Source organism: Bidens hawaiensis, unplaced genomic scaffold (assembly GCF_021521415.1).
Source record: "Bidens hawaiensis isolate Kalapana, Puna unplaced genomic scaffold, B.hawaiensis_p1.1 tig00028246_1, whole genome shotgun sequence".
NCBI lineage: Eukaryota > Viridiplantae > Streptophyta > Magnoliopsida > Asterales > Asteraceae > Bidens > Bidens hawaiensis.
Window position 1 is genome coordinate 161,694 of NW_027494599.1, and position 25,758 is coordinate 187,451.

The 25,758-nt window shown below is 34.0% G+C and overlaps 1 protein-coding gene, 1 long non-coding RNA gene, 1 other non-coding gene and 1 pseudogene across 3 annotated transcripts; all 4 read left to right on the top strand.

Annotated features, from left to right (window-relative positions):
• Positions 1 to 426: 426 nt before the first annotated feature.
• Positions 427 to 6,343, top strand: LOC143576609 (uncharacterized). Its single transcript, XR_013142973.1, has 2 exons — positions 427 to 5,008; positions 5,301 to 6,343. It is a non-coding gene; the product is annotated as an uncharacterized LOC143576609 (long non-coding RNA).
• Positions 6,344 to 11,841: 5,498 nt separating this feature from the next.
• Positions 11,842 to 16,562, top strand: LOC143576615 (kinesin-like protein KIN-5C). Its single transcript, XM_077060668.1, has 21 exons — positions 11,842 to 11,894; positions 11,966 to 12,095; positions 12,224 to 12,382; positions 12,480 to 12,829; positions 12,907 to 13,045; positions 13,151 to 13,248; positions 13,357 to 13,513; positions 13,584 to 13,653; positions 13,757 to 13,833; positions 14,029 to 14,082; positions 14,159 to 14,239; positions 14,330 to 14,441; positions 14,519 to 14,605; positions 14,692 to 14,867; positions 14,963 to 15,124; positions 15,208 to 15,315; positions 15,418 to 15,576; positions 15,654 to 15,943; positions 16,030 to 16,131; positions 16,201 to 16,310; positions 16,402 to 16,562. Exons 1-21 carry the CDS (start codon positions 11,842 to 11,844, stop codon positions 16,560 to 16,562), a joined length of 2,835 nt encoding a protein of 944 aa, XP_076916783.1.
• Positions 16,563 to 18,071: 1,509 nt separating this feature from the next.
• LOC143576624 (U6 spliceosomal RNA) lies at positions 18,072 to 18,176 on the top strand. The gene has a single exon (XR_013142976.1). It is a non-coding gene; the product is annotated as a U6 spliceosomal RNA (small nuclear RNA).
• Positions 18,177 to 18,507: 331 nt separating this feature from the next.
• On the top strand, positions 18,508 to 20,414 carry LOC143576620 (pentatricopeptide repeat-containing protein At3g12770 pseudogene; annotated as a pseudogene).
• Positions 20,415 to 25,758: the final 5,344 nt, after the last annotated feature.

The window sequence follows — 25,758 nt, forward strand, 5'->3', positions numbered from 1 at the left end:
AGGCAGCTCGCTTGAGGGGAGCACATGGCATGAACTTGAAGAAGCTGGCATCTCAAGGAAATGTCATGTTATTTAAAAGACAGTGTTTTATGTTTAAACGATTTGAATGTTCTCAAAGACAAGAAATGATGGTTATGTAATATATGGTTTGAATGTTTTTGATATTCCGCGAATGTTTTTATTAACTCTGATATTTAGAGCTATGTTAATGAGTAAATCTAACGTTCAACGTAGGGCACTGGTAACGGGGCCTTACAAATATGATGTCATTTGAGAACATCTCCTCATGTTTATCCAAAAATATACATGATTATCCCAAAAACCATATACCTGAACTTTGATGATATAATTATCCTTAGAATCTTTACAATTTGAAATTGATTGATCATGATAAATTTGTTATAATTAATATTATGTGTATGACAATTTTAATCACTACGTGAAAATTGACCTTCGGCCACACGAAAAAAGTGTGGTCGCAGGCCTTTAGCCACACACATTTGGTTCAGGTCATATGTGGCCAAAGGTCGCGACACCGTGGGTATGATATGGCCACACACAGTTTTCAGTGGCCTTATGTGGTAATAAGTGTGGCTAAAGGGTACAGGCATTAGTTGCTGGCCATCAAGAAGCCTCTCCAATAAGTGTGGCTAAACGGTAGAAAATGGCCACATGACAATTTACTATGAGTGACCATTGCACGTATATAGCCACATGAATTCATGTTTCAGCCACATGAATTTTATATTAATGTGGCCAATAGGGTTGTGTTAAGCTTGCATTGTGACCTATAGCGTGTGGTTATAGCAAAGAAATAGCCACTTAAATTTAATAATAGAGTGGCTAATTATATCATATAGAGACTGGATATTACATTAATAGTGGCTAAAAATTTTTGCTTGCCACTCAAACACTCCTTTGTAGATTATAGTGTGGCTATTGTCTTACCGTTTGTCACACATAATGCTTTTCGTAATTTAAAGTGTGGCTATTGTCAAACTTTTCGTCACACATAGTGAGGTATTGTGTGGCTAATCATATCATATAGACACAGGTGGTTATTGTCAATGTGGCTAAAAATGTGAACTTGCCAGTCAAACACTCTTTTGTAGTTTGTGGTGTGGCCATTGTCTTACCTTTTGTCACACATAAAGTTTTTCCTAATTTAAAGTGTGACTATTGTCAAACTTTTCTTCACACATAGTGATGTATTGTGTGGCCAATCATATAATATAGACACTGGAGATTATTGTCAATGTGGCTAAAAATGTGAACTTGCCACTCAAACACTCTTTTGTAGTTTGTGGTGTGGTCATTGTCTTACTGTTTGTCACACATAATGCTTTTGTAATATAAAGTGTGGCTATTATCATACTTTTGGTCACACATAAATAAATGTGGCAATTTCATAAGTTTAACAAACCCAATAACATAAATTCAAAACAAGTTTACATTAACAAACCTTCACTAATAAGTTATGAATTCAAAATATTTGAAACTACTACTAATTACTACCGACCTTAAACTTTCTCATAAACTCTTCAAATTGTTTTTGCCTCCTTTCTTCATTTTTCTTAAGTTATTTTTCCATTTATTCCATTCGTTGCACTCGTTCTTCCAACTCGTTTCTTGACTTCCTTTCATCTTTTTCCATTTCGGCTCTAACTTTTTGAACCTAAAATTGTTAAAATATTAGCATCATAACTAGTAAAGGGTTAATGTGAGGCGAAACCTCAAAGCACGACGACTATCACGCACAATCACATTAGACATAATGTATACACAAAAAAAACTTGAATCGACGACTCGTTGGTGATAATAATCAATGTCAATGGTACTAAAAAGTTCTAACATGCATTCACACATCGTATCATGGCAAATCAACCAATCATTCATCATACAACTTAACTTATGATCACGTAGTTCACGAGACAGATTATAACATGTACAAACTGATTTTATTCACAAAGAAAATATTAAGGTAAAATTCTACAAAATTTACCACAATATGATATATGAATCGGGTTTCTCAAACAATTTTTATTATATTTTTCTCAAGCATAGAAAACTCACAATAATTCAACTATTACAGATAGGTACCAACAGTTCAGCAGATTGCGCAACAAAAACTAGTTTAATGGTTCTATCAACTCATTAATCTAAATTGTGCAAGACCAATTGGGTTATCTTCAAAACTCATGATACTAACTTTCAGAACTGAAAACAACCCGTTTGGTTTTGTCATTAGGGAGTTATGGTGTCGGAAAGACAGGCCAAAATATAACTCCCCGAATCAGCTTTGACCAGTGTTTTTGTAAAATCATAAAAACTATTCAAAACTCATCCAAAAATTACAAACTTTACCTTTCTGGAAACTAGACTCACAGTGCTATATCGTAGAATCAAAAATCATTCAGTAATCATCGTTTAACATCAAGTTACATACCAATAAATAAACGAAAATGAATCTGTCAGCAAACTGTTGTCATCAAACAAGTGAAATTCATACCTTTTTAACGATAAAAGAAGATTTACTAAGCTTCAATTACAAGAAATAACACTTAAAATTGAAAATCCCCAAACTTGGTTCTTAGGGTTCTTCACACTCAACACGATTCCGGCAAAAATCGAGATAGAATTGATGGAAACCGACACCACACGTGAATTCCTCTCAAAAAAATAATTAGATTAGAGCCCGGAATCAAATGATTTGGTTAAGAATTGAGTGAGTTAGAGAATTAATGATTGAGGATTATGGTGGGTGTAAAAAGATGAAGAAGAAGAATAATAAGAATGAATGAAGAGAAAGAAAAAAATGTAGGTTAAATATGTGGTCAAATTAAAGTTAAGAATGGAAGGGTAATTCAAAATTTTTTGAAGAAAAGAGAGAGGTGAATTTAATTTGAAATATTGAGGAAAGTGAAATTAATATGAATTTAATTTATTTTTAATAATTAAAATAAAGAGCTATTAGTGTAAATATAAATATATATATATATATATATATATAGCAACTAATTAAACCTTAAATAATATAAGAAATTGTATTTTAAATATAAAAACATATAAAATAAATACAAGTGATATTTATAGTTTCTCTAAAAGAGTTGTATAAGAGTGTAGTAATCAGTGTTAATGCCCAATAAACCAATACTTTCTTTAGTAGGTCATACTGGTTCTTGATCGGTGTTAGTGTCCCATTATAGCATCGATCATGTCACGGTTGCTTTAAAAGAGTTGTGTAGGAGTATCATTAGTCATAGTTAGGTGTTAACGCCTGAAACACACCATACTTTCGTCAATAGGCTTTATTTGGCCTTGATTTGTGTCAATGGCCCAACATGCTATACATTCATCAATGGACCTTGATTGGTATTAGTGGTCATTATAGCATCTATCATGTCCCCGTTGTTACAAGAGGGTTGTATATGAGTGTAGTGAGCCATAGGCATGTGTCAACGCCCGATAACATGTCATACTTTTATTAATGGGCCATATTGGGCCTTGATTGTTGTTAATGGCCAATATCGTCTCTATCATGTCATAGTTACATTAACAGGTTGTATAGGAGTGTAGCGAGTCATAGTTGGCCGTCATACTTTGCATTAATGGGCCGTCTTGGGCCTTGATTGTTGTTAGTGACCCATTGTAGTCTCTATCATATCATAGTTGCTCTAAAAGGGTTGAATATGAGTTTAGTGAGTCATAGTTTGATTACGCCCAATAATATGTCATACTTTTATCAATGGGCCTTTTGGACCTTGATTGTTGTTAATGGCCAGTATGGTCTCTATCATGTCATAGTTACGTTAACAGGTTATATAGGAGTATAGTGAGTCATAGTTGGTCTCATCGAATGGCGTTGATTGGTATTTGTGGCCCATTATATCACCTATCATGTCATAGTCGCTACAAGGAGGTTGTATATGAGTGTAGTGAGCCATAGACATGTGTCAACGCCCAATAACATGCTATACTTTTGTTAATGGAACATATTGGGCCTTGATTGTTGTTAATGGCCCAATATATCTATATCATGTCATAGTTAATTTAACAGGTTGTATAGGAGTGCAGTGACTCATAGTTGGTGTTAATGCCCAGTAGCATGTCATACTTTGCATTAATGGGCCGTCTTGGGCCTTGATTGTTGTTAGTGGCCCATTGTAGTCTCTATCATATCATAGTTGCTCTAAAAGGGTTGAATATGAGTTTAGTGAGTCATAGTTTGGTTAACGCCCAATAATATGTCATACTTTCATCAATGGGCCTTATTGGACCTTAACTGGTGTTTGTGGCCCATTATAGCCTTTATCACATCATAGTTGCTCTAAGAAAGTTGTATAGGAATGCCATTAGTCATAGTTAGATGTTAATGGCCGATAACATTTGATACTTTCATCAATATGTCTTATTGGGCCTTGTTGGTGTTAGTGGCCCATTATAGCCTTTTTCATGTCATAGTCGCTCTAATGGGCCATATTAGGGCTTGAAATCTCTTAGTGGCCTATTATGGCATGTGATATGTAACATTAGATATTTAAGGGTTATATCGTGTTATAGGGAGTCATATTAGACCATAATAGACAAAAACAAGTCATACATGTCCTAATGGGCCACATTGGGCCTTGAAATCTCTAATGGCCCATTATGCATATAATTTTAAATTGTGTCTTAAGAGGTACAACTCGTCTAACCCATCGATATACATTAAACATAGGGGTGGCAAATGGGTTGGGTTGGGTCGAAACGGGTTATGGGTCGGAACGGGTTAGGGTCGAAACGTGTCAGGGTTGGAACGGGTCAACTAAAAGAAGGTTGTTATGGTTCGGGTCGGAACTGGTCAGGGTCAAAAGGTTCGGGTCATAACGGGTCTGGGTCAAAATGGATCAAGGTCGGAACGGGTCAAAACGGGTTTCGAGTCTTTTTTTTAATAAGGACAACAGAGGAAATGTTTTAGTTTTATCATTAAAGTTCATGTTCCAGTCCAGTTCGTTTCAGCAAGTTTTCAGTTCGTTTCAGCACGTAACAACTCGTTTTTATAGCAAACATCATGTTAAACAGCTCGTTTCAGCAAGTTTTCAGTTTGTTTCAGCACGTAAGAGCTCGTTATTACAGCAAACATCATGTTAAACAGCTCGTTTTAGCGATTTTTCGGTTTTTTTCAGCACTCAACAGCTCTTTTTTACAACAAATAACATGCTAAACAGCTCGTTTCAGTGATTTTTTAGTTCGTTTCAGCACATAACAGCTCGTTTTAACAGCAAACAACATGCTAAACAGTTCGTTTCAGCACGTAACAGCTCGTTTTTATAGCAAACATTATATTAAACAGCTCGTTTCTTTGATTTTTCAGTCCGTTTCAGCACTTAACAGCTCGTTTCATCACTTAATAGATCGTTTCAACGCGTTTTGACCAGTTTTGCAGTAATTCAGCAATAAAAAAGCAGCAGTTCGGCTCGTTTTTGCCCGTTTCAGCAGGTTACATAACCAATACTTCAAAACATTTTGTGTTTTCAATCTAGAAAACTAGTATATGCAAACGTTTAGTGTTTTCAAAACCAGTATGCAAGTATGTCCGTGTTTTCAATCCAAAACCTGGTGTCGCATGTAACAGAGTTTTCTCAAAACCAAATGAATGCATTTGACTCGCTAACTGTTATGAGAGTATGTTCAACAACACATGACTCTAAGACCCACGTATAGACTCACACACAAACACAAACTTGACCCGACGAATCGTTGGTGATAATAAGTAATGTCAACAGTACCAAAAGTCCTAACATGTATCCACACATCATATCATGGCAAAGCAACCAAATATTCATCATACAACTTAGCTTATGATCATTCAGTTCACAATACAAATTCTGGCATGTACAAACTGATTTTATTCACAAAGAAAAGATTAAGGATAAATTCTACAAAATTTACCACAGTATGATATATGAATCAGGTTTCTCAAAAAAATTTTATTATATTTTTCTCAAGCATAGAAAACTCACAATAATTCAACCATTACAGATATGTACTAACAGTTCAGCAGATTGCGCAACAAAAACTAGTTTAATGGTTCTATCAACTCATAAATCTAAATTGTGCAAGATCAACTGGGTTGTCTTCAAACTCATAATACTAATTTTCAGAACTGGAAACAACCCGTTTGATTTTGTCATTAGAGAGTTATGGTGTCGGAAAGACAGGCCAAAATATAACTCCCCGAATCAGCTTTGACCAGTGTTTTTTGTAAAATCATAAAAACTATTCAACACTCATCCAAAAATTACAAACTTTACCTTTCTGGAAACTAGACTAATAGTGCTATATCATAGAATCAAAAATCGTTTAGTAATCATCGTTTAACAGCGAGTCACAGACCAAACAATAAATGAGAACGAATCTGTCAGCCAACTGTTCTCAACAAAACTCAAACCCTAACATGTTTATGACATCACTAGGGTTCTAATTAATCATGTTAAAAAACCCCGTTAGAAAATATAAATCCAACAATGATAAATAGTAAAGATTCAAAAACGTCACTTGCAACTTGTAACAAGATTGTTTAAATTAAAACGAATACTAATCGATTGAATCCAAGACCTATTTGCTTACATTCAAACCCTCAAACACCCAAATTTCTCAAAATTAAAGTATAAATTGTAACACCCTTGGCAAACACAACATCGTCCCACTCTTAGGCTATCCCACATCGGCCGTGGACAAGAGAGATCACTGGTTCATAAGTAATGTCCTGCCTCTTCAATCATCAACGCGTTTTGGGTAACCAAAAACAAATCCGTGAGCTCTTCGTGGGTAGAGCGGACAATATTGGTGGTGCGAGGGGCCGGGGTGTTACATAAATCACCTACCTAACTAAGATAATCGATGCTAATGAGTGATGAAAGTATTAGTAGCAGGTGATGGATTAGGGTTTAGATTGGTTACTGAAGGGTGGATGTCTGGTTGGTCACACAAAAGAATTAGAATGTGGCTATTAATTATCAATAGTCACACTTTTGTTTTAATATAACTATTAGCTTTTAGCCATACATAAAAATTTATAAGTGGCTATAAAATAATGCTTTATGGTCACATAAACCCGTAAGTGTGACCGTATGTATAAGCTTTTAGCCACATATGAAACAACTAAAGTGTGGCCATTAACTACTAATGGTCACACGTCTTGTTTGCTGCCACCATTAACTTTTAGCCACACATAAAACTTATAAGTGGCTAACAAATAATACTCTATGGTCACATATACCCGTAAGTGTGGCCATATGTATTAGTTTTTACCACATCTTTATCAAACTACTGTGAGCGTAGATCATATTTGGTCACAATTTACTAAGTGTGGCTAGTAAAAGTCACATTTTTTATGAAAGTGTGGCTAACGGTTTCTAACAACTGTGTTTTTTGTCACACGAATTGAAAAAGTGTGGCTAAAGGTTCCAGCAGGTGTGATTTTTTGGCACAAAAATCTAATTTATGTGGCTAAGGTTCTAACATGTGTGTTTTTAGTTCTAACAGGTGCGTTTTTAGCCACACGAATAACAAATGTGTGACGAAAGCGACCTTTAGCCACACATTTAGACTGAGGTGTGGCAAACCGCCCAGAGCATGTGTGTGGCCAAAAGCCAAATTTTACAATTAAAAATTGTATAATCAGGCAACATAAAAATCGAAAATTTAAATATAACAATATGATTTGTTTATTTCATATGAATGTAACTGCTAAGAAAATGAAAAATACATACTAACATTAAAATCATGTTCAAATAATAGTGATTATTCTGAGTTAAAAGAATATTAGAAGGTTTAAAGTTGCATAAAATGAATGTAGTGATTCTTATTTATAATCGTTGAAAGTAGGGCTGCCACTTTTACCCGTAACATGAAACCCAACCCCAGAAAACCCGTACCTGAATCCAAGCTAACCTGACCCGAGAAAATTTAACCCAAGAAAATACCAACCCAAACCTGAACCGAAGTAATTCGAGTTGGTTCTTGGGTCTGAATTCTAGGTTTCGGGTCAACTCGAAAACTTTTGGTTTTAAAATCATATGTATTTTTAGGTATTAAAGGCTAAGCCTTAGCCGCTGACGTTATCAGAATTTAGTCCAAGTCGATTGTTCTCATTCAACATATTATGAATTGAATGTTTGTTGTCATTGTTTTGAATGTAAACCATAATAAACACTTTAATTAACACTTCAAAATTCACTAATCGTCTCTTGTCAATCCATATGGAGAATTCTTATTATATGTAGTAATGGATTTAGTTGGAAGAAATCTATATTTTTAATGTCATATATTGAAAATAACTTAAAAGATAAGGACCATATATGAAAATTGGTTGAAAAAAAGGTGAGGAGGGCTATGGTATTGACAAGTGACAAAAATTGTAGGCTTTTATTAATATATATATATATATATATATGTATGTATATATATGTACCATTCTTTAAAAAGTGTAACAATTGTATTTTTAATGTATTAATTATATTTATATAATTAGATTTTTGTTAGATAGTCCAAGATATATATGATATGATAAATATATATTTTAACGTTTGTCTTAAATTAATTAATAAAATTACGAGTTATATTTATATATGTACACATCTATAATCGCATTATATTTAATTAAATGTTATTTAAATAATCATATAATTATTTCAAATTCATGTTTATTTATTTGAACTAATAATAATGATTTCACTATAACATTAACTGAAGAGATTAAACGTCAATCAATAACATCTCAATCCCAAACATAACTCAAGTCACATTGAAATCTTAATTCATCCAATTATGTTATATCTGTTATAATTAATTTAATATTATATTATTTAACTAGGAATCATTTACGGTATATCCCGAAGTGTTCATCTCTTTCACGTCATCACTTATATTTCGTTACCCGATCAGGTGAGTAATCACTCCCCTTTTTACATCTTTTAAATCTTTTGGAGACATATGCGTATCATATCATATTTACGTGTTATCTAGTATTCAAAACTGCAACTGTTTAATCATTGTGTGTATATTAGTTTACGTCTAACTTGCTATTTGCTTACTTGCTTTATTTGAACCGCATTCAGAGAGGTCCAGCATATTCTCAGTCTATTATGATCATACGACAGTCGTAGTGGCTGGCGTCCGACGCATTGACAATGGTTTTACCGACACCTCATTTTTGTTAACCAATCCCATTTACATGGCAACGGTTAAGCCCTTTCTTTATGTTTGATTGTTTGTGTATGTGCTATGGTTTAACTGTTTATCTCACAGGAACAGTTTGCATCTTTCTTTATATATTATATATATTATTACTATTGTGTCTGAAACTGGTGTTTTACTCACTCAACATGTGTTGTTGACAAAAATATATTTTATACGCATTTGCAGGTTATCAACTTGGTTGTTTAGCAAGATGGAGACCACGTAGAGATGCCTTTTAGGATACAAATAATTAATCATTGTTGTAGTTTCTTTATATTTTATGTACTTAACTGTAATTGTTTCATTTAAATAAATTAAATATATATTGTCATTTATTAATCTTGCATGATAGTAACCTTTGAAAAGCTGTGAGCAATCAGTTCGCCCCGGCATTTCCGCCGTAGGTTGGGTGTGACACATAAAACACCTAGGTATAAAGAAAATCATTTTTTTCTTTGAAAAAAAATAGTATAGCAAAAAAAAAGTAGTTTGTTTTTTTAGAAAAAAAAATACTTATGTAGTTTTTTTTAAATGCTTGATTTTATGGTGTTGTTTATTATATGATAATGTCGTATAGAAAAGTTATCAATGTTTTAAAAGTTGAAGAATTATGTTTAAAGTAGGTTCTCGTATAAGGAGGAGGAATATAAATGTATATAAAGTTCAATAGTTTAAGTAAATACAAGTGTTAAAACATATTAGGAATCTTATAAATAATTATGTTTTTGTTCAACGTTAAACATTTATTATTGTTTCTATGTCCCATAAATACAAGTTCAGTCCTTATAACAAGCAACTGACTTGCTCAACTCTTTGGTTAAGTAAAGTCTTAGAATTAATCCATCGACATGATTAAGTTATATGTGTGATATTTATGATAATAAATTGTAAAGTTAAGCCAAATTGAGTCAATGAGAAAACGTATGGTTCTCTTGCAAGATCTAATTGCGTAACGTGATACGTACACGAGACGATTACGTTAACAATACTTTATTGATATAAGAAACTGTTCATATATTACATACGTTAAGCCTAGAGTGAATCCGGCATGGTAAAGTTACACGGAGAATAAATATGGCACAAATCTCTATACATATTCACTAGGAAATGCCTATTTATAAGCTACCCTCATTCGTTAATCATGACTAACGAATGAGGTCTCTCATTCATTAGACACACCTAATGAATAAGGCTTCCCATAGCGAAAGACCTCCCATTTGTTAAACATCTTCAACGAATGGGCATTACATTAACGAATGAGCCTTCATTTGCTAAATTCAATGAGAATGAACTCCATACCTTAACGAATGAGCTTAGTCTATAAAGAATGGACCTCATTCGCTGAACATGCTTAGCGAATGAGCCATATTACATTAAACATAAAAAGTAAACTACCCTTAACTTATTTGATCAGCTGCGGACAACAAATCAGGCACTGACAGTCAAGTAGACCATCTCAAGTTTAATTTGAAGCCTAGCCAATTCGGCTTGAAATGAAGTTCGAGTCCAGTTCGAGCTAGACCTGGTTTGGATTAGATTAGCTCGTTAACAACCTTTAAATATTGTTCGCCGCCGCATCGCACGGGCACTCTACTAGTTACATAAAAAAGATAAAAACTTAAACTTTCTTTTCAATAAATCTTGCATAATAAACACTAAAATTCAAGTTTTAGCCAATGTTTCTATAACCGAATCAAACATCGAACCACTCTTCTTATTGATTCACTGGTCGGATTAGTTGGACCGGATTTGAAAAACCGGTTAGCATCATAGTTTAGTAATATGTATTGTAACTATACACAAGTATTTTGTAGTTATACATACTACACATTCAATAACTGAACATATATATAAGTTACTTCAATAACAAATATACGTATCATGCAAGTATTCGTTATTGTCAAAAGAGTATAGTATTTGTTACTTTCTTAATAAAAGCCAAGGTAAATATTATAGATGGTTGGTTTGTTTTTAAAACAATTTATTTTAACTCATTATAGTTATGTGTTGCATTATTTAGAGTTATAAACAGAAATATTGTGAAACTACTATGTTTTTATATAGAAAATAAAATTACAAATAAAACTACAAGTATTGTATACAAAGAAATATTTAACGATTTATGAATTTCTAACAATTTTTTATTTTCATATTGTGTAATGTCTAATTTATTCTACCATATAATGTATCTTTATATTTTTGAACATATTTTTTATATTTTACATTATGTTATTATTTAAATAAATTTATTTATAATAACCCGTGTGCTACACGGGTAACTAACCTAGTATTTAACTAGTTAAAATGAATCCTTTATAATATCATGGATTCATGGTTAGGTAATTGGTAAGAAATGAAATGTAAGTTGGGCTTTAATTATCATTGGGTTAGCTTGAAACTTATTTTACTGGGCTCATGAAAGTAATTTACTTGCAACTTCACTAGAACCGTCAGATGAAACATCTATCTAACGAACGGTCGGATGAGACCCACTTCAAAATTCAAAAACTTGAATTCATCCCGCTACCAAACATTCCATTTTCATCAAACCAACATTCGATCGAAGCACCAAAATCACTCCTTTCTTCACACACACACAATAACTGTGTGTAAATAAATATGTCCAATCGTCACGATAAAGGTGTCAATGTCCAGGTTCTTCTGCGTTGCAGGTATTATTAAAATGCTCATATTTTCAATTTTATTACAGCTAAAGATGTGTGCTAGAAATTGAATTTGTTAGGCCGTTTAGTAAAGATGAGCTGAAGAACAACGCGCCTCAGGTGGTGACGTGTAACGAGTTTCAGAGAGAGGTTGCTGTTTCTCAGAGCATTGCTGCCAAGCAGATTGATAGGGTTTTTACTTTTGATAAGGTACATTTTTCATTTTCATTGCAATAATATTAATATGCATCTGCAGTTTCATTCTATATAGGGTTTTTAATTTGGGGATTTCTGTAATATCATTTTGACCTTTTTTTATTTTATAAAAATTATTATAGGTTTTTGGTCCTTCAGCTCAACAGAAGGATTTATATGAACAAGCGGTTATCCCGATTGTAAATGAAGTCCTGGAAGGGTTTAACTGCACTATATTTGCTTATGGACAGACCGGAACCGGAAAAACATACACCATGGAAGGAGAGTGTAAGAGGGCCAAGGTATTATTATATCACATCTTTTTAATATAGTTAATTAATCATTTGTTTTAATAGTTCAAAGTTGAAACAACATTACTAATAAGTTTTTTATTCTCAGAGTGGGCCGAACGGGGAGCTTCCGTTAGAAGCAGGTGTGATACCGAGATCAGTGAAACAAATCTTTGACACATTGGAGGGTCAGAACGCAGAGTATAGTGTTAAAGTGACGTTTCTCGAGCTGTATAATGAAGAAATCACTGATTTACTTGCTCCTGAAGAGATATCAAAGATTGGTATCGAGGATAAACAGAAAAAGCTCTTGCCTTTAATGGAAGATGGTAAAGGTGGAGTTCTTGTTAAAGGTTTAGAAGAGGAGATTGTCACGAGTGCAAGTGAAATATTTACGTTGCTTGAGAGGGGGTCTGCCAAACGTCGAACTGCAGAGACTTTGTTAAATAAACAATCAAGGTTATTGTTTTTCTGCAAGTTATTTATAGTTTCGGATTTCTTGTTAACTTAATGTTTTATATTATTTTCTTTTTTAGTCGGTCACATTCGCTTTTTTCCATTACCATACACATAAAGGAGTCGACCCCTGAAGGTGAAGAACTCATAAAGTGTGGGAAACTAAATCTAGTGGATTTAGCTGGTTCAGAAAACATATCTCGTTCTGGTGCGAGAGAGGTAATATTATAACTAATCTTGATTAAATATTATTTTCAAGCTACAGACAATAGTTTTTTTTTACTTTGTAAATTGTAAAAGTTTGTAACTTTTTATTATCTTTAGGGTCGTGCTAGAGAAGCTGGAGAAATTAATAAAAGTTTACTTACTTTGGGACGAGTAATAAATGCTTTAGTTGAGCATCTGGGACACATTCCTTATAGGTTTGGATTGTTTTTTGAATCATGTCTAGATTTCCTTTTCTTCCTGTTTTTCTTGTTTTACATGAACTTTTTGTATGTTAAATTTCTGTTCTTTTATTTAAATTTCAGAGATAGTAAATTGACTCGTCTACTTCGTGACTCATTGGGTGGAAGGACTAAAACATGTATCATTGCCACTGTGTCACCTGCTGTTCATTGTCTTGAAGAGACTTTGAGCACATTAGATTATGCTCACAGGGCAAAAAATATTAAGAACAAGCCAGAGGTAAAACACAATCAAAATATCTGTTTTTTTATCTCCATTTATATATGAAATTTTTTATATGTATGTGTAGGTTAATCAGAAGATGATGAAAACAACTCTGATCAAGGATCTTTATGGTGAAATTGAAAGACTCAAAGCTGGTAAAATTCTCATTGTGTGATTAGATCTTTTAAAATTTTAAACAGGACTTTATTTGGAACAACTAACGTGTTATTATTTCTTCTGATAATTTTTTGTTCCCAGAGGTTTATGCTTCACGTGAGAAAAGTGGTGTTTATTTGCCAAAAGAACGATATTACCAAGAGGAAATGGAACGAAAGGTATCAAAATTTGTGGACTTTCAATTATCGTTTTGATATATAATAAATAGTCAGCGTTTACTATCAAATGAATATTGCATCATAGCACTTTTATTATATTGTCGTTCTGTGTTCACTTTTATTTTCTAGTTCAGATAACTACTAGCATTATTGTTTATTATTTTACTTACTTCTTTGATATTGCTTTTTGTTTAGGCAATGGCAGATCAAATTGAACAAATGGGTATCAAGATAGAAAACCAACAAAAGGTTCGTTTAAATTGGTTAACCGCTAATATAGTTGACTTGTTTTTGCTATTTTTAACTTCTTTTTTGACATATGCAGCAATTTGAGGACTTGCAAACTCAGTTTAATGCCCAGGTTGAAGAGTGTTCTGATTTGAGCTACAAACTTGAGTCTACACAGGTAAACCAAAACCTTTTACTGACTGCTTTGTGTGGTTCTTTCTATACTGTTCTTCACTTGTTGACTTTTTTTATAATTTGATATATGTAGAACAACTTGAACCAAACCAATAAAGTGTTGGCTAATACTGAGGAAACATTGAGGACATGTCAGTATGCTCTGAAGGAACGCGATTTTATTATACAAAAACAGAAAGAAGCAGGTAATAATATTTCTATTCGTGTGTTTATTTTTATTACTTCTTTTAGTCTTTTACATACGGTTAAATATTGTGTACAGAAACTGCATTGGCACATCAAGCATGTGTTCTCCGCTCTGACTTAGAGAAATCCATTCAGGACAATGCATCATTGTTTATGAAAATTGGTATGTATTCAGTATTCTCTTTAATACACACTCATATACATGAATGCTGCATTCATTACATATATTATCTTTTCAATTTTATGCAGCTAGGGAGGATAAAATGAATGCTGGAAACAGATCAGTTGTAAATAAGTTTGAATCTGAGCTGGCACAAGACGTCGGTTCACTTTGCAGCATGGTGGCTGCGTCTGTATCTCAGCAAAATGCACAACTTCAGTGCATTGAGAAGTTCTGCGACATGTTTATCAACATTAATGATAAGGTACTGCTTGATTTCTGTCATCACTTATTCACATATATAACATGTCTGTCTACAAGTTAAAGATAGTTGATTGTTTATATAATCATATGGTGCAGGCTATCACTGATTTAAAGGAAAAAGTCTCTGCATCAAGAAATTTATTTATTTCTCATATTGAAGAAATGGAAAACGTTGTGCATTTGCATAAAGCCGGTGCTAATGGAAGTTTAGAGGATATCTCAGCCAAAGCTTCTTCTAATGCTCAGTGTGTTGAAAAAGTAAGTTCATATAATCAATAGCATCCGTAAAACCTGTTTTTAATAATAATCATTATTTAATTTAAATATACCTTTTATATTAGCTACTGTCTGAAGAAGCTGCAAAAGGACATTCTATATTTGATGAGCTTCATGGCACTTTATCAGCTCAGCAAGGAGAGATTGCAGTGTTTGCTAGAGAGCTTCAGAAGGTCTGTTTTTTCTTTTGTTTACATGAAAGCATAGATGAAATTTGAGATCTTTTTATTTTTATTTTATGTTAACTGGAATTTTGAGTATGTATTTATTTACAGAGATTTAATGATAGCATCCATCATACAACAAGTATATCCGAGTTCATTAATGGTGTATTTGATAAGCTAATGGAAGAATCCAAAGAGATAGGAAATCATGCTAATCAAGTTGATGAGACACAAACAAAGAATATTGATGAATTCAAGAAGGCATATGAGGTATATTCAATTCTTTTTAATTATAACAAATATAACAAAACTAATATTTCTAAACTTTTAATAATAAATTCATTCAGGAGCAAACAAGATTTGATGCAGAGAAGCTTATTGCTGATGTCACAAGTTTAGTCTCGAGCCATTTAAGTAGGCAACAAGAAATGGTGGATGCGCGTTTAGCTGGTATAAGAGAAACTTGCTCTGCAAGTAAGACAGTTTTAGATGGACACATTTCTTCAATTGACAATATTACAACAGATGCCAAAAGAAAATGGCAAGACTATTCTTTACAGGCAGAAAATAATGCAAAAGACAGTGCCGAGTTCTCTGCTGCTAAACACTGTCGAATTGAATTACTGCTACAAAAATGGTAATTAAGAAATCCTATTTAGATCCCTTGTTTAATTAATTAAATGAGATTATCTTGTTGATGGTTTATTGAACTTTTACATTCAGTGTTGACACAACTGACATGGCACTAAATCATTCCAAAATGACTCATGAATCCGTGGCCGACATGGGTAACAAACATGTTTCTGCTATTGAGGAACTTGTTAGGTAAGTTATCTGCATTTCTTATTTGTTATCAGTTAAAACGCAATGCAAACTCATAAATGTTTTATGCAGAACTGCTTTTGAGAGCAACGAGAATCATGATACCGAGATCGCTGCTGCAAGAAAAACTGCTGAAGAAGATGTGTTAAAGAATATGGAGGAAATTATCAAACACATTGAAGGTATGCGTTGGATGGTTATACGTTTACATTTGCATAGATGTTATAAATACAACATTATTTCTAATGTTTTACGCGTGGACTATCTATACAGGTACATCTCAAGAAGAGGTCGGGGTTGTTACTGGAATTTTAGAAACAACAAAAGCACAAGCCACGATTCTCGAAACTTTACAAAATGATCACTCTACGCATTCTGGTGTAATTGAACAGAAGGCTCATGATACTTTCCAACAGAAATATTTGTTAAGTTGACAAGTCATATTTTCCCACAGAAATGTATCGTATTTGTCCTTTGATGATAATGAAATGTATTTCTGTATGCAGGATTATGAACCAACTGGAAATACTCCTGTAAGATGTGACACTGATATACCAAGTAAGATGGCTATAGAGTCGTTTCGGGCAACTCCAATGGAGACTCTAATGGAAGAATTTAGGGAAAGTAATTCTGCGGAAGCTTTTGATGTAAAGAACGCAAAGATTTCTCATACCCCACGATCACCTCTTGCAGAAATCAACTGAACACAATCTTGTATATTTTCAAACATGAGGAGATAGTACAATAGGTTGATCAATCATTTCACACAGTCCCTGCTTTGGACTTAATGGCTATTTTCGGTTATTCACCAATGATGTAGAGATGGTTATTTTTATGTAGTTCATGTGCACTAGATCTTATTTATGGTCACTTGAACAACCTGTGTGACTAAAAACTTCCTTGTAAGACAAAGCTTGTATAAGGGTTTGGGTAAAATAGCTTTGTATGGCTTATCCTGGGTGACACAGCTCGCATGCTAATTCAGGGTTATATGATCACATATCTTGTGGTCGTAGACCGTTAACCAAAACCAAAATTGATCAATTTTCACTCTATTTTTCCAATGTCCATGCTGAACTTAGAACGTTACAATCTCAAATGATGTTGTAGAGGCTTACAAACAATCTCCAATATTATAACTATAGATGAAAATGCCTATTGTGTGAACTTTCAACTTTATAATAGTTTTCAATGTATAATAGCTGTCACATTATGAGAGACTATTCATTCTCTTTTTGCATCATAATATTTCATCTTTATAAGCATACAAACTTATGACTAATTTATGCATCAGTTTTAGTTAATAATATTTATTAACTGAAACAGATATTTCTCTTTTTGCTATATACAGTGGAAGCTATTATGCTATTATAAAGAAAAAAGTTGAATGAATAGATGTTTAATGTTTTCATCTATAGTCATAATAACATTAATTACAAAATGCGAAACTACCCAGAGGATCAAATATAAATGTTACATATTGCCGCCTTAAAACTTGTTTGCTAGGTTTGAAAAGTGTAATTTGGTTTTAAAACGTAGCTAAAAGCCTAAAATGATTATAATTATCGGTTGGATAATCATTCGGCCAGTATAACGTTCTCATCCTCCTCGTTATATCCTAAGGTTGTGTAATATAAGATTAGACAATGTCACATTGTTAAAAGCAAAATAAATATTACACTTTCCTTTTTAACGACAAAAAACTCACATGTAAACCTATCATATCAGGGCTATATACAATGTCGACTCTTCGCCTGCCGTGAGAACATACCCCCTGATGTGTGGGAACCGGATAGAATCCGTAAACCCTCGCCCCTTGTTAGGTTCGAACCTGTGATTAAAGCCTTGATTCGTCGTCTCTTCACCCAGATATCCTTTGAACTGGTCCAAGTGGGAATCGAATCTGCATCTCCACTGAGGGAGAGCAAACCTCTTACTACTAGACCAATTTCTGGGACATCGATAAAATTAGAATGATAGAGAGAAGATTAACATGACCTATGTGTAAAGATGACAGTCTGACAAGCACACAAATATTACACTTATTTAATTATTTAATTGTGATTAGGGCTATTCAAAAAGCTCGAGACTCGAAGCTCAGACTCGTGGCTCGCTTAATAAAACCTCGAATAAAACTAGCTAAAAAACTTAATTTGAAACATTCTGAGGTGAGTTGGCTCATTTTTAAAACCGAGCCAAAATCGACCTAGGCTCGGCTCGATCATGGCTCGGCTCGTTCTTAATCTTGTTTAACTTCAAAATCGAGCTAGAGCCTTAGTTTAGTTGCCCCGTTTAATTTCGAGCCCGAGCTCGAAACCACCCTAGCTTGACTCGTGCTCGACTCGTGAACAACCCGAATTGTGATACATATTGTTCTCTATTTTTTGCATTTTTCAACTGTGTGCCTCCATGTTTAAACTCAAACTGAAAAACCAAAGATTATTCACTGCAAATCCATCTCTTGAAACCCTAAATTTCTACTCTGTTGCTTCAGCATTATCAATCCCAGACGATGGCCAATCATATCATCAATTCTATAACCAGAAAACCCCAATTCAAAACCCCCAATCTCAAGAAACATCAAATCCGAACCCAAAATCATACCTTTCCGCCCTAATTAACTGTAAAAACGTACAACAGATTAAACCCATTCACGCCAAGTTATCTGTTAATGGTTTTCTCAATGACCCATTTTTAGTAAACAAGCTTTTGTATATGTATGTACGTTACAACGCTTTGGATGATGCACACAACCTGTTTGATAAAATGCCCGAAAGAAACCCGGTTTCTTGGAGTGTTATGGTTGGCGGGTTTGCTAAAGCTGGTAGTTATGTAAACTGTTTTGACACGTTTAGGGAGTATTTAAGGTCCGGGCAACAGCCCGATGCTTACACCTTGCCGTGTGTTACTCGAGTTTGTCGGGACACGCAGGATTTGAAAACGGGTAGATTGATTCATCATGTTGTGTATAAATTTGGATTGCAATGAATTCTTTTATTTGTGCAGCACTTGTGGACATGTATGCGAAATGTGGTGTCATAGATGATGCGAGAAAGTTGTTCAATATGATGAAAGAAAAAGACCTCACAACATGGACGGTGATGATCGGTGCGTATGCTGCGTGTGGAAACCCTGCTGAATCGTTACTTTTGTTTGATCAGATGCAAGAACAGGGTATTGTGCCCGATAAGATTTCCATGGTGACTGTTGTAAACGCGTGTGCAAAGCTAGGAGCGATGAATAAAGCCAAAATGATTCACGATCTTATAGAGAAACAACACCACTCGCTAGATGTGATTTTAGGGACTGCTATGATTGACATGTATGCAAAATGTGGTAGCATCGATTCGGCCCGTGAAGTATTTGATAAAATGAGAGATAAAAACGTTATATCGTGGAGTACGATGATTGCAGCTTATGGGTATCACGGGGAAGGTCAAAAAGCACTCGACTTGTTTCCTTTAATGTCAAGAAACCGAGTCAAACCAAATAACGTGACGTTTGTGTCACTTCTATATGCTTGTAGTCACTCGGGTTTAGTTCAAGAAGGGATCAAGATTTTCTCATTAATGCAAGAAAAGTATCTTATAAAACCGGACGTGAAGCATTACACGTGCATGGTTGACTTATTAGGGCGAGCTGGAAAACTAGATCAAGCGTTTGATATGATTGAAAACATGAAGGTGGAGAAAGATGTTGGTTTATGGTCTGCGTTACTTAGCGCGTGTAGAATGAATAATCAAGTTGAAATGGTTCAAAAAGCAGCTGAATCTCTTCTTGAAATCCAGCCTCATAATCCTAGTCATTATGTCATGCTTGCCAACATTTACGCAAAAGCTGGCAAGTGGGAGAACATGGCCAAGATTCGCACACAAATGACCAACCAAAACCTTAAAAAGACCCCGGGTTTTACATGGGTAGAAGTGCAAAACAAGGTTCATAAGTTTAGTAGTGGTGATTATTCACATTGTGAGTCTAAGGAGATTTACGAGAAACTTATGAGTTTGGTGAAGAAAGTGGAGGATTCTGGGTATGTTGCTGATACAGATGTTGTGTTGCATGATGTGAATGAGGAGGTTAAATTGGGAAATCTGTATGCATATGGGCTTATTAGTACACCCGAGAGGACCGTGATTCGTATGACTAAGAATCTTCGGGTTTGTGGCGATTGTCACACGTTTATGAAGTATGTGTCGGTGGTTGAAGGGAGGGAGATAGTTGTTCGGGATGCAAAGCGGTTTCACCATGTACGGGAAGGCGTTTGTTCGTGTGGTGACTACTGGTAAACGATTTGAGTGTTGATGATGGTTAAGATACTTTTATTTATTAATGCACATATGGGCATTCATAGTTTCATTTCTTAGCACTTAGATAAGATAAAGTTGATGCTAAACTTACTCCTCCATATGAATTTTAGTGAATGAGTCTCTATACTAATATATAGTCACATTGTCTCTTTACTATACTCGGTAAGAGGGTGCTTTTAAAATATACGGTGTATGTTTAACCACCCCTTGTATAATTATAAACACCATATAATTTAAAGACTTGTTTGTAAGTCAAAATCTGATGGTGATTCTACAATAGTACAATCTACTCATGTTGCACACCGAACATTAAACTATTCACCATGGGACATTTTTATTTACACAATCACAATCACAGATCATGATATCATAATGATATTGTTCTCTATCTTTCAGCTATAATATTTTCACCGTTATGGTCATAGATCCATTTCCGTTGATTGTACCCTAAATCTTCTTGGTGGTTAAGTTTTTCGTTTTTATGTTATGCCCACGTCTTTATTGTTTTTGTGCTTTAGTCTGGGCGTTCGATTTCCTCATGCTCTTACTTTTCTTTTAGTATTGTCGCTCCAGCCCAATTACATGGATGCATATATTTTTTTTTAAATGATATGTAACTATGTAAGGAGTAGAGATGCTTTGTAAGCTTCTTCCCTTGGATTTTACTACGCGACTTGTGAACATGAATGTCAAACCAAAATTCCTATACTCACTGGATTGGGGAACTGAGTTTCGTTTTTGTGCGTTGATTGGTTGAGTTGCCCTTACGAGTTGTGTTTTTGCAATAACAAATTTTCAACGTCCAAATTTACAAAAATAGTTGCATAAAGCAATTTTGATACTTGCAACAACTAGATGTGTCATCAAACCACTTAGTTATGTATCAAATATGTGAAAAACGATCCCATTTCCTAAAGCATTATTCCAAGTTTCACACAATTTAAAAATTAAAAATAAAAATTGTTCTATAATAATTACATGGTGCCGGCCATGATCTGTCGGTAAAGGTACAGATATCCTATGGCTCGTTGGTGATCCGTTAGATATATGAAACATCTAATTGGCAAATTCTAAGTATTTCAAAACATGAAAGATTGTTATTTGGTCATGGAATGTACATGATCTGCCAGTGACACGTAAGGGAACTATTGTTGAAGATCATTGTTTGCGAGTAAGTTGGAATTGATGGTATTGAAATTTAAGTACTTGATTATTTGTGCTTAAGAAATGAAACTACGAATAGACGGCTTAATTTGGATTGTGAAGCAATGCCTTATCTAACACTTTGAGTCATCAGAGTTTGTGGGCACAAAACATTTAGATAATGGGAAGGCACTGGCGGGACACCCTTGTCTAGCCATTCGCACCTGCATGCACATGCATTTATGTATTATAGCTACTAACATTTCTCGTCCTAATTCGTAATATCAGGAAATGTAATGTAGTTATCTGTCTGTGATGCTACAATTTTTTAGGTCCGATAACAGACCAAAGTAAAAGTGGTTGCCTAGCTACTATCATTGGTTGTGGAGTAATTTTCATGACTTGCATGCTAAAATATGACATGAATTCAGTATAATGTTCGATATAATATATGTATAATTTTTATGCCCAGTCCAGGATTTTTTTTCAATGGGTTCACTGTTTTTAGGTGTTCGATTTCATAGGATCGGGCATAAAGATTTTCGGGTTGATGCGACGGTTTGGGTCAAGTAAGGTTACTCACGTAATAAAAATACGATACAATAATTAAAAAAACATCCCCACATGCCTTTGCCATTGGTGTAACTTTACGAGTGGGCTGATGACCTCGTTTTTTTTACAGTTAAATCTACCTTATTTCCTCTTAATTTCACAAGTCTTAAGCAGATAAAGTTTCATAAAAATATATACAAATAATGCAATTGCATACACCTTTTACACTTAGAACAATCCTATTTGTTTAATAAGGTCACATCTTCATATTTTCATCCCATATCTAGATTCTAGATATATATGAAGCATATACATCGATAAATAAATTATTAAACCAACAAATTTTGTCCTAAATATTAAAAAAAAAGCCTAAATCTGTTTTGAATAAAAAAAATATTAGAAAACATGCAACAAGAGAGAATTGAACCTGGGTATCTTCAATTACAAAGTACAGCCTTAACCACTAAAGCTTTTGTCCAATTTGTGTAGGGGTTCACTCAGTATTTTATAAATTGGTTCACTCTAGGCTTTTCAAATGAACATTCTACAAAAAGTTCGAAACTCAGTGGGTTCCCGTGAACCCGGTGAACCCACATTAGATCCACCCATGACCATCTGGCAGCAGCACCACCCACTATCACAGTTTGTACACCCTCACCAGTTTATATTAGCAATCTATAGACATTAAAAAACAAACAGTATTATTCTTGCAGACTATAGAGGTTTGGTTCATCTATTCTTCTGCAGATGTAGTACACAGACTGCAGACATTTTATCTCTGAAAAACAAACAACGCCTAAAAGTACGTATATATGTACAATATTATAGTATCGAAATGCACTTATATTTATTTTGAAAGTCAAGGGACTAAAATGTTATTTTTGTAAAGTTCAAAGTCTAATGCCATTTCCAAGAAGATGAAACTATGTACCATATTCATGTTTTAAATAAGATAATTTTAAAAAATTAGTCAATGTAAAAGTAATTCAATATTATTAACTTTGCAAAGTAGATTTGTGTTGAGTCCACTAGGCTCCGGTTCATGCCGGTCCAGCCTATTAAGGTTCGATTATTTAAAGATCATTAAAAGGCTATTTTCCTTTTTTTCTCTAGCATGTAGCAACTATCTCTACCTATTACCACATACACATTATTATGATGGTTATGTCACGTCCCAAAAATCTTAATCTAGGTATCGGAAGACTTTGACTAAGTCATTCGGGTCGTGACAGATGCCGATAACCAATCATAATAGAGTAAAATATTTTAATACAAAAGTTTTATTTAAAAAGTTAACTTTTATTTCCAATCAGAGTTACGCGTGTCATAGACACGGTTTTATTACATGCCCAGATTTTTACGCATATTCAAACACCGCACCAACTCCTTTCCCATACGTCACGAAGTCATCACTTACCTGAAAAACATATTAAAAACGTTTGTCAACATGAATGTTGGTGAGTTCTTTTTATTATACAAAAATAGATTTTATATATATTTATATAATCCCATGACATAATGGTTTTCAACCATTATACCACAATAATCAATTCACTATGAAACATAACATTTTATCTTTTAAACAAATCGTACTGTTGTAAACGAGCAAATAATACAACAAGCGTATGACTATCAATATTGATAACTCGAAACCTACCAAACTCAAAATATTCCAACTTTTAACCTGTCACACCCCAACATACGTCGGAAATGCCGGGGCGTGATATGATTGCCCACAGCTCTCAAGGTACTATTATGCAATATTGAAAATTTCAATAACTATTTATTAAATTTAAATAAAACAAATATTCCATATAATATCAAACAAAAACAAATAGTGCAAAAACGTAACAATTAACTCATTTAATTTCTCTAAAATTATTCCTTAAGTGATCTCCCAGACTTGAACTAACTTCACTTCACACGATAACCTGCATATGCGTTGAAAATAAAGTAGATTTGTCAACACAAGGTTGAGTGAGCAACACACCAATTTAATGTACATATGGTATATGAATTATAAGTATTGCAACAAGTCAAATGAGATAAGCAATTTAACCAATGAGCAAAGATTAATGAGATGTCGAAAAGCACGAAGCTATGACGACTGTCGTATGATCATACTATTCTGAGATTATGTTGGACCTCTCCGAATGCATTCACAATAAGCATGTAAGCACGTAACAAGTATGGTATAAAATTGTTAACACATAAGACAATAGTTGCAGTTTGAGTATATAAATAAGAAATAATATGTTGACGCATATGTCCCCAAAACGTTGAAAACAAGTAAAATATAGGAATGTGATACTCACCTCAATAGACGAACAAAGGTGATTTATATAGAATTTATTTTGGTCAACTCCTTGTCTGGACCGGTTGTGTGGACCAGTTTGCTTTACCCGATGTTTACTGCTTGACACATGATTTGACTTACCACCATGTTTGTCATTAGAGCATCCCTCTTTAACAAACTTAGGCAACGAGTATTTATTAGAATTTTTTGATTTTTTAAACTTATTAAAAACCACATTATCATAATTTCAAGTTTTAACGAAATCAACCACACAATCGTCTTTGCTCTTTAAAACAGAGCCCACACAAACAGTCGAAATAAAATAATTCTAAACAGGTAATTTTAAAGAACATCATAATTAATGTCTTTATTAATTGAAACACATGAATCATCATCCTCATCAGTCCAATCCTCAATGATTCCTTTATCAGCACATGAGGCAAATACATTAGAATCGTTCACTTCTGAAGTGGACGCAGTGGCCTTTCCAGAGTCAACCTTTTCATTTTTAGCAGGTTTACCATACTTCATGTCCTTTACCTGTTCTTCCGGCTCTTTGGTGAGAAGAAGACCAGCATAGTTGTCATTGTATGGTGGGGGTACTTGACTATATCATATACTCTCACTTTCATTTTCTTTCCACCATAATTGATTTTCAATCATGGAATTGACTACCTTACTGGAACCATCAAATTTTCTAAAATCTAGTTCAGCCATTTTAAATTTATTAGTTAGATATGAAACTTCTAACTTAGAGGCTTCCAGTTCAGCAGTTAATTCAACAATTTTTTGTTTGACATCTAGGTGGTGACAACATTTTAAACTAAAATCATATTTGAGTTTGGAAAAATCATTTTTCTGTGCCTCAATTTTATCTAGAAAAGCTCTTTCATTTTTCTTAAGTTTATGGTTTTCGGATTTCACAGTTTCCATTTCTCTAAGCAAGTTACTATTGTGAGATTTTTAGAGATCTACTTTATCAATACAAGCTTTAGAACATAATTGAGAACTTACCTCAGACGAGCTGGAAGAAGTAAAAGCCATAAAAGCAAATTGAAGTTCCTTGACTTGTTCCTCAGCAACATTTTCTTCTTCAGCATCTTCAACATGAGCAAAGTTGGCAGTCTGATTATTTATATTGAGAGCAACCATTTGATCATTCCAGGAGAACTTTTGAGCTACCATACCCCTTTAACCATCACCCGAATTAGCCTCATTTTCTCCTCTAGCACTTCCCACTAGTACCAACGCCCTTTCCATGTTTCATTCCTTGGCTGGATTGGTACATTCACGAGCAAAGTGACCCGGCTCGTGACAATTGTAACACCTCAG

What these genes read in the sequence shown, in the direction of transcription:
- LOC143576615 (XM_077060668.1), top strand. Translation starts at nt 11,842, where the DNA reads ATGTCCAATCGTCACGATAAAGGTGTCAATGTCCAGGTTCTTCTGCGT. An exon ending in AAGAGGAAATGGAACGAAAG is followed by an intron (nt 13,834 to 14,028) that starts GTATCAAAATTT and finishes CTTTTTGTTTAG; the next exon opens with GCAATGGCAGATCAAATTGA. An exon ending in ACAAACTTGAGTCTACACAG is followed by an intron (nt 14,240 to 14,329) that starts GTAAACCAAAAC and finishes TGATATATGTAG; the next exon opens with AACAACTTGAACCAAACCAA.